The sequence below is a fragment of the Lepidochelys kempii genome, chromosome 18, assembly GCF_965140265.1.
Source record: "Lepidochelys kempii isolate rLepKem1 chromosome 18, rLepKem1.hap2, whole genome shotgun sequence".
NCBI lineage: Eukaryota > Metazoa > Chordata > Testudines > Cheloniidae > Lepidochelys > Lepidochelys kempii.
In genome coordinates, this window is record NC_133273.1 from 23,076,741 (window position 1) to 23,086,765 (window position 10,025).

Consider the following 10,025-nt stretch of genomic DNA (forward strand, 5'->3'; position numbering starts at 1 on the left):
GCATAGGCAAGTACAACTCCATTGGCTCGTATGGATTTTTAGCCATTTGCGCGAGCACGAATTTGGCCAAAGTGGCTCCTTTAACAGATGCTAAAGGAGTTTTTTAATTTGTGGATGTAGTTTTGGTTTGTAAAATATCAGCCTCTATGTACAAGCAGAAACTTTTTCCCAAAACCTGAAAACAAAGACCTACACAAACAGGAGCGCTGCTGAAGACCCTCACACAGACTTAGCAAGGTAATTATGTGCCGTTCTGCAGGAGGATGCCACATATTAGGAATTCCCAGGAATAAATATTTGGCTGCTTTGGGGGAGGGGCACTTGTGTGCCCCCCATGGCCGGAGGAGCTGTTTTCCCCCCTCCCTCCCTCCCTCCACGGCCAGTGGAGCTGCCTCGCCCCCACACCCTAAGGCCAGAGGAGCTGCCTCTCCCCACCGCAGCCCCAACGGCAGAGCTGGCTCGCTCTCCCTCCCCCCTCCCGCAACCACGGGGCCGATCGAACTGATTCTCCTTCCACAGTTCCAGAGGACCTTTCGTCTCCTGCCCCAGTCCAGGGCCACAGGAGCTCACTCTCCCAGGCCCAGAGGAGTTCTGTGCCCCTGACATGGGGGGGGCCTGGGCCTCTGCTTGCCCCCACCCCTTTGAGCATGCCCCTGTTGCCAAGTAAGGTCTCTAGCCAAATAGCAGGACAGATTATTACTATATTTATTGATGTCACAACTAAGGAAATCCATCTCTCAGTGCTCAGCTATAAGTCTTACAATTAATAAGCCTCCCTGAATAAGTTAAGCCTTTATTTCATTATTTCCCTGCCCTCTTTTCCTCTACCAAGATGCACCTGAAATGTCTGCTAGCTGCTTTCTACCTGAAACGTACTCAGCACTTCTGTCAGCTCAGCAGGTAGGTTTCAAATGTGCCGGGTACAGCCAGCTAAAGCAATCAATGGGCCAATTAAGAAAAACAAAACAGGAAAATAAAAAAGTCTTTCAACTACTAAATCTGGTTTAGGCTTCATTGAAATGAGTCTGTTGGCCTTAATAATCCCCCTGGACAGTCCCCACGATATAGAGAAACCTCAAGAAAAGCAAAGGGAAGTAAAAGTGATACAAGAATCGTAGGTAAAACGTCAGTGGAGAGAATGAGGGAGGTAAACATACAAAGGCTGGGAAAGAGAAGACCAAGGGAGGCACATGACCCATCTGTAAATCCCTTCCAGGTAACACTGCAAATGTAAGGAAAAGATTTTTCACATCCTCAGAAGGTGGTAGGTCAAGGAGTAGTACCTGACACTTAAGAGGGAAACTTCCAAGGAAAAGGGTCTCTAGGCCCAGTCACCACAGATATCAAAGAATGGGTCCAAAAAAGTCTTTAGTGGGGAAGATGTAGAGATGGGATCCTGCATAAAACACAATCAGGCCAGACAGACCCTTGTCACACCCCACCAGGAGTCTACAAATGGCTATTTGCCCAGGGTACAAAGCCACATACACTCTGGAAAGGCATATGTTGCTCCAGCCATCACTCTGCTTAGCTCTAAGGAGTGGCGTCAGTTCGTCTCCAACACAAAAAGAACCAGTACAGTAAGTAGGGAAAAATTAAAAACCACTCCAATTTTCTCTCTGCCTGAGGTTTCAGCTAGTTATTTAGGCCTTCAGCTAGCCAGGCCAGGCAGGGATGTTAGGCACTGAGGGAAGAGAAGAAGAAGTCACAGGAGGGAACTAAGGGCCAGATCTTCAAAGGCGCCCCGGAGTCCCCCACAGCCGCTGTTGATGGCGAATGGGGCTGCGGCTCCGCTCCCCTCTAGAGCTTTATTCCCCCCCTGCAGGCGGTGGGCCTCTTGGTCCGGGGTGCAGAAAGAACCAGAGGGGAAGGGGCACCCCGGGGTGCTGGCAGGACCCTGGGGCGCAGCGGTGCCGACCCCCCCACACACACACACCGGGAAGGGGGGCCAGTCCGGCCAGGAGGGCGCTTGCCCGGCGACAGGTGATTACCTGCCCGTGGAGCCTGGCCCCCGGGCGGCGGGGCAGGCGGCGGGCTCCGCGGACCGCACACCGGAGCGGAGGGGACCCCTCTCCCCGGCTGGCCCCGGGACACGGTCCCCAGGCTCGGCCCCCCCCCGGCCAGCGGGGAACCAGCCCCCCGGCCGCGCTCCGCCGCCCATCACCGCAGCCTCTCCCCCGCCGGCGGCCCAGCCCCGGGGCTGCCCGCCCCCGAGGAGCGCCCCGCGCCCCCTACCTGACAGCTCCGCCTCGCTCTCCATCGCGCCCCGCGGCTCGCCCCCGGCCCCCGCCGGCCCCCGCATGCTCCCACCTGCCGGGCGCAGGGAGCGGCTGCTCCGCGCGAAGATGGCTGCGGCGGCCCTGGGTGGGTTTTTTTTTTGTTGTTTTTTTTTTAAGAAGCAATTTCCCTCCCCCTCCCCCCCTCCCCCGGCCTCTCTCTCTCCTCCCGCCCCCGCTCCAGCCCCAACCCCTCCAGCCTGCAGCGACACCCCCCCGCCCCCCCGGAATTACACATGCCCAGATTGTGACGTCCAGTCTGGTTACCCCGGCAACCGCATCCCATCGTTGGGTTTTTTTGGCACCAGTCCCGAGCCGGGGTGCCGGGGGGGGCCAGGCTGGGCGCTCCCTGCGGAGAAGGGGCAGGGGGCGGAGGAAAGGCAGCAGACAGAGCGGGCTCTGCAAGGGCGGCTTTGGGGGGAGCCGCTGCCCCCACGTCGTAGGGACAGTCCTGCTAGTCGGGGCTTTGTCTTCCATAGGCACCTATTACCCCCCCCACACACCTGTCCCCGTGTTTCACACTTGCTCTCTGGTCACCCTATGCTGCCTCCCCACCTTGCCCAACCTGGGCCCGGCCCGGCCGGGAGGTCTCCTTTGGCATGGGGCAAGGCTGGCAGGGAAGGGGGCAAGCCACGCTCCTGCGCCCCACCGAGAACAGTCTCTCCAGGCGCTGACGGCTCAGCCCCCCCAGCACTCGGATGCAGAGAAAGGTCAGGGACATGGCCCACAGGTGACCTGCTGCCTAGGAGCCTGAGGGCCAGCACCAGCCCTTGAGCCCTTCTTGTCTCCCACCCAAGGCCCTGGGGCAACATATTGCCCAGGCAGCCAGCTGCTCAGTTTCCTTTAACTAACAAGTTGACAGGCAAGGCAGCCTGGAAGTGAAGGGCCCACTGCTGGATTCCTCCTGGCCAGAGACCCTGCCTGGTGGAGCCCATTAGTGCCAACCTAGCCCAAAGGAAAGAAGACAAAGAGGCTACTGACCTTAAATACCATCCCTCAGTGCTCTCAAGGCATTATCCTGGAAAGCTGTGTGTGTGTGGGGGGGGGGGGGGTTAAATCTATTAGCCCCCGTTGAAAACAAAAGATGATAGCCAGGAAAGTCCAAGCAGGAGAGCCCAGCCTCTAACATTGTTGATAGCCAGGAAAGTCCGAGCAGGAGAGCCCAGCCTCTAACATTAAGAGCTTTATAAACAGCATCTGCATAATTCGCCCAAAGCTCGTACTTTATGGGGACTCTCAGGGTGGTACTAGTAATAACTTCACTGAAGAGCTGCCGCAGCCAAACTCGCAAGCCCTTGTGCTACTGCCTAGTTTTCGAAAAGTGCCTTGAAGAAGCAATGGTGGCCGCAGCGCAGTACATCTCTCTTATCCCACCAACCCCATGACAAAAGCATTCTTTAATAGGGCTGTAAGTCAGCACATGCAGAATTGCACTAATCTTTTGTTCCTGTTTTTTACATTGAGAGGACACAGCACCTCAACCACCAAATCCACTGAGAGAAAGTTGAAGGAAGCTTATTTAAAAAGAGAGCATTCTGTTGAAATGACTCCCATGCCCTATTTATTAAGGGGACTGGGCATACCCAATTACTTGCCTTTAAATGGTATTTTTATTGTTCCTTTCTTCTGAAAATACTAAACACATCATAGTTGAGGTTTAAAAATGCAAGTCACTGAATCCCTCCACATGACTATTTAGTGAGAAAGAACTTTGAGGCAAGGATGTCTAGCTTATCTCTTGGCTCTAGAACACCTTTGGTTGTTGGGACCAAAGCATCATTGAGAAGGGAAGGTGCCTGGGTAGTTATACACAATAGTTTTTACGCTGCAAGAACCCTGGATTCAGATTCCCAGTTGACACAAATCAGACCTTCCCCCCCCCCCCTTTCTAATCCTAAATTTGCATTCCCCACACCACTACTGCTCAAGCTAAGGCTAAAACTAGAAGACCAGGGATGATGCAGACCAGAACTGACAGCCAAATTTGGAGGAAGTTTGCAGATTGCCTACTAATATGGATGGCTGTAACCTGGTGCCATTTTCACACACCCCAAGAACTAAGGAAAGGGTCTGCTGAGATGGACAGACTAATGCTAAACCAAAGCAATCCCTGAGCCCTGCTAGAAAGTTTACACCACATATGTTCTTCCACACCATTGCATTGTGGATGCGCTTTTAACTATCAACACAGAGTATTTTAACAGCATAAGCCCTGCCCCCGCAAAAAAAAATGTTCTTTAATTTTTATTTATTTATTGGCTGAGTTCAAGCTTCCTGCAAAAACAGCAATTCAGGTTAACAGTTTGGGAATTGTTCTGGTTAAATAAAATGGGGAGAAAGCATTAATTAGATCTATTCAAACCCCATACATTTAGGGCATGAAGATTACTTGGTGTTTTGTCCTGGGTCAGTGCTAAAAAGAGTGACTGAAATTAGTGAGTCACCTGCATTACCTTCAGGATAGGTGCTGCAATGTGCTGCAAGTGAAGAGCCGGAAAAGCTTCAGCTGGTGCAGAGTTCAGCAACTCTGCTCCTAAGGAGATGGTCAAACATTGCACCTGTGCGCCATGACATGCCCTCCATTTCTGTTCAGTTCAGGTCTGCAGGTGAAGGTGTCAGTCACAAGATTTAAAGGCTTGTCTACATTAAAAAAGATGCACCAGTTTAACTAGATACATTTTAAATCAGTTTAGTTAGGTTCATGCCATTTTATAGACAAGCCCTAATTCTCAAGACTGTTAGGACTGCCGGTTGCTATGCTGATGGTTCCTGAACTTCATTGTCCTAGACTACAAGCAGGACAATCACAGTTGAGCATCCTCACCTGTGAAACTCTTCTCTGCCATCTCAACAAAGCCCAGCTTTTGCAAGTTTCAGGGCCCATTACATAGCATATTTGTTTCTGCATAACATAATTCCAACAGGTCTCCGTGGAATTCAGTGTATCTGCTAGAACACTGAGCATTGAATAAGCCATATCACCCACATTGGGTTTGACGGTGACCGGATAATGTGCTACAGAAATACACTTCCTCCACGGATCTCAAAGTACTTTACGAAATATTCATTAAGCTTCACAACACACCTGCAAGGTAAGTAATTTTTTTATTGGTGAAGAAATGAGTCTACATGCAACTTGCACCAGTTTAACTAAAGTATTTTTAAATCAATTTAGTTAAACCAGTACAAACCTATTAACAGGAAATGCGTTCACAACTGGCTTATATCAATGTAGGTAAATTTAGTAATTTACCAGTTTTAGTTAAACCACTGCAAGTTCAGGGTGTAGACCAACCCTAAGTAATTTACCCATCGTCACATAGCAACTCCATGTAAGACACGGAAATAAAGCTGAAGAATCCCATCTCCAGTTCCTCACTAGAGGAGATGAAATTGTCTACCCAAAGTCAGAGGCTCCTATTAAATAACAGTACTCATCTGAATGTTACACAAATACCAGATTTTTACAGGTTAGAGGTTGATACATTTCCCCATAAATACCCACAAATTTCTTTATCTAGGTGTGCCAGGGAAACTGGGAGTGAGAAAGGACTATCCATTCATCACAAGTCATCTTGACTAAAACCCACTCTTATGCAAACAGTGTTTATGTTAATTAGCACTGTAATGATACTTTTTTTAATCCAAAAGGTGTTACTACATAAGTTTAGCATGGTTCTTCTTTAATTTGCAAGTAGACAGAAAAGAAATAGTATCAACATTTTAAAACTCTCCCCTGTCAAGTAACTTTGGGTTTCAAGTGAATAGCCCTACTAAAAATTGTTTCTATGGGTGCGGTTTTCTGTTGATTAATAATAAAGAGAAAGATTAAATATGGGGTAAAGTTCTCTCAATGCATTAGCATTGTCTGTCATTTGGAACAAATATATTTAAAGAACTAAAGCCTGGAAGAATACATATGAGCTCAGCAGTTAAACATTCTGAGACTCCAAGTACAAGATCACATCAAGTTAGCTTATTCAGGAAGATGCTTGCCGGCAAAAATGTAACTGTTCTGCTGTCATACTTGCTGGGAATGAAACTCAAGTTCTACCTATTTTCTATGCTTCAAGACCAGTAACCCTGGAAACACTGGTTATCACAATCATTTTGCTACTAGATTTATACAGACCTTGCTATAACATGGTCCTAGGCTATAGCATAGATGGTCACATTAACAAAATGTTACCAGGTCCCTTGATTTGACTGTAAGCGTAGCAGTCAGGCCTTCAGTAAGCCAGGACAGATGGCATGCCATGACCAAGTGCTCATCTGGTTACAGCCTCCATTTTAACACTGTTTGCACCCTCACCACTGTTACAAACTGGTTTGTACTCATGCTGTAGACTAAGTTACTGGATGGATGGAGTCTAGTGTCAACGTTTGAGGATTCAGAGAACACTGTACATGAACATGGATGTGGGGGGGGGGGAAATCACACTGATGCAAGAACTGTAATCATGATTACATGTGGGACAGACAAAATTGTCCATGATCACTGCAAGTTGTTGATCCTTGCTTTGCACTGTTCATGTTTTTCACATCAGGTGTTGATGCATCTTGCTTTAAAGTGGTTAATGGCAACATGCCAAATCTGCTGCCACTCTGTTGTGGGCTATTGCTTCCTAATTACTGAAATTGACCTGATAGGCTTTCAAGTTTGATGTCAGTGTATCTTCATACCATTTGTACTGACCACCATGAGAGCAGGGGCCTTGTTTTAACTGACAATAAAACACAGCCATGGGTATTCTCAAGTCTACCATAAGAAGCTGGCCAGACCAACACAGCTCAGCTATTATGAGCACGCTTTGAATGCTGGTAATGATAAAGGATTTCAGTATTAGGCATTTTGTCCTGCCATTTGCCCTTGCAAACAGATTGAAAACAGCAAGTATGGAACTGACAAGTTTTCTGCTATGGCGGCAATGTGTTGTCCACATCTCACAACCATACAGAACCGTTGTTAGCACAACTGACCAACCGACATTTAGCTTAGTGCTTGTTTTGATGCCTCTCCCTATCATTCCATTGGCACTGTGACAACATTCCAAATGCAGAGCTAATCTTGGCTACGCAATGGGTAATCTCATCTTCTGAGACAGCACTCTAGGTAACAACTTCTCTATGGACCTGAGAAGAGCAGTGCTGACTTTAACTGGATGGGCGTGCTCATACCCTGGCGCAGGTTGGTACTTATTTTCTTTAGATGAGCTGTAAAACCAAAGCAATTAACTGCACAACCAAAGTGATCAATTATAAACTGAATGTCCTCAAAGAGTGAGCAACCAGTGCATAGTCATCAGCAAATAAAAGCCCCTTAAATAAGTAAATCTGCCACTTTTGTGCAAGCACAGAAACATTGTTTAATCTGCAACTTCCCATTGGTAGGGAACTAAATAAATACTGTGTCAGTGTTATGAACATGAACATAACTGAAAAATGGATGGAAAAGAGCGTGGAAGCTCTGTTCACTGCCATTAGTGACCAGAAAATGGTTTGATATCTCGCCATTTTCCACCACTCGTCATCATCCCATCCAGGAAGAAGGATCACATGGCACAACAAACTATGGAGGGCATCCAAAGATGAAAAACCACAAAGTTTCCCTCAGTCCCTTGCAATTTACAAAATCAGAAGCATTGGGTAAGCCAACAACCACCATATGAAGGGCTGCGGCAGTTTTGCTCCAGGCATTTTTCCTGGAGCTGATGAGCTGCATCTCTACAGTGCCCCTATCCAAACTGAAAGCCAGGAAAGATGGTTTCCACAAAACAAGCGTTAATTCTTTTCAATATGACCCGTGCAAGGATTTTTCTAGCAACAGAAAGTAGGGAAATGCACAATGATCATAAACATAAGATGGATGGGTAGGAAAAACTGATAAAGGTGACTAACATATTGGCATTCTTATAATCCTGTGACACTGACTGTTCCCAGATAATACAGAAGAGCCCTGAAAAATGCCTTGCAATATGGTAGCCATCCTGCTTACAAGATCTCTGCTTGGAACGGCATCTGATCCGGGTGCTTTCCCTTGTGACATCTACTTGACTGTTATGGTCTCATATAAGGTAGGAGCTAGTGCAAGCTCTTTTAACGGGTATTGTCCAAGAGCATTAATTGCTTCCTTAGAGATGTTGGAACGGCAGTTAAGAAGCAAACGAACATTCTGTCCATTGAGCAAATATTTCCTTTTGGTCAGTAAAGACTCAGTTGCCATTCAGCATGCATAGTACAGAGACCAGCAAAAAGAGTATTAAGGGTCTTTTTGGTCTGTTGACAGTTGTAACTCGGCTACCTTCTTTTCCCACCACTGGTTTTTCATTTGCCAAAGTTTGATCTGTTTTGCTCAATGATATGCAGCCTTCAACTGACAAATCCTTATCTGCTATGTAGGCTCAATGGATACCATGGTATAAGTTCAAGAGCTGACACATTCAGGGTCATTCTCATCAAACCAATTCTGATGGTTCCTCTTTAATGAAGGTGAAAACTTCAGCAGCTATGTGTTGTACCCCAAAAATGTTTCCAGGCTGTCTCAACATCCACTGAGTCTTCTGTAGCTAAGGGAAGTGCTTCTGCTGGAATTCAGTCAGTTTTCCAAACTTGAAATATTTATTTTCTTCACTGGCTTGAGTCACTGTTTATGTTGCTTGAAAGCAATATGAAGAGATATTTGACTTCCCACGAGCCTATGATCTGACCAACAGTTGGCACCTATCATGATGCAAATGAGCTTAACATCATGGAGATCTCTTCACCATACAATAATGTAATCATGTCACAGTGTTCTGAACAGGGGTGCATCCTGGTAGTCTTATTTATTGGCCTGCTGAAACACTTACTGGTGATGACTAAGTTGTGCTCAGTGCATTTGGAAAGTAGCAGCAAGCTGCTGCAGCTCACATTAGCAATTCTGTGATGAGCTATCACATTGCCCCATAATGTATAGTTCCGACCAACCCTAGTATTGTAATCACACAGGATGATCAATCTATCATTACAAGGAACTGACCTGATATTATCAAGGGTTTGATGAAGATATGGACAACTATCTGCATAGATAATTCTCAGTGCATATGCGCTAATCACAGAAGCATAACGACCTTTAGCAAAGCTGACACAGAGTAGCGTAAGTTTGTCATTAACACCCTTCAGCAATGACTCAAATTTGTGGGCAGTCGTAAAGCAGATGGCAAACCCCACAGTGTTCATCCTCAGACTTGCCAATTGAATAAAAAGTATAAACTATACCCGCTGCTTCCAGCTGCGACTCACTAACTAGTCTTGTCTCGCCGAGTGCAGCAATATCTATATTGTACCATGCCAATATTCTAGACTATAACAGTTCTATGTTTAGGTCCATTACCTGTCAAGGAGTGTGTGAAGTTTCCAGGTTACAAAATTTTCTACAATGGATTGGGAACCCACACCTGCAGGAACCATGCTGAAAAGCTTAACCAGTCCCGCCATAACTCTACTTAATTTTTCAAAGTTGTCATATGGACAGAGCCCAGACTTAAAGTCATTGCACTAGAAGTACAAGGTTTTTTGGTGCTTTATAAGACTCCCCTCAGGCTTTGACCCTAAGCATTTGTTAAGTCACAGCTGCTTGAAGAATTTTGAAGGGGCTGGCCTACTTCTAGAATGCATGCTGCTATGCAGTAGAGTCAGGTTCCAGGCCTAGGCCAGCAAAGCTCATGTTGCTCATCAGCCCTTCCACCGATTCAGCAGCAACACTGTCTA

At 46.9% G+C, this 10,025-nt stretch overlaps 1 protein-coding gene across 12 annotated transcripts in view; it reads right to left on the reverse strand.

The window, feature by feature from the left end:
• CHD5 (chromodomain helicase DNA binding protein 5) overlaps positions 1-2,312 on the reverse strand; it is an 80,505-nt gene extending 78,193 nt beyond the window's left edge. For 11 of the 12 annotated variants that reach the window (XR_012155512.1, XM_073316220.1, XM_073316218.1 and 8 more), the window contains exon 1: positions 2,236-2,312. Coding sequence is in view for 11 of the 12 variants with exons in the window: in XM_073316220.1 (XP_073172321.1) it covers positions 2,236-2,302 (67 nt within the window). In the remaining variant the exon portion in view is untranslated. The remainder of the gene's footprint in view (positions 1-2,235) is intronic. The other variant, XM_073316219.1, reaches the window with a different exon arrangement.
• Positions 2,313-10,025: the final 7,713 nt, after the last annotated feature.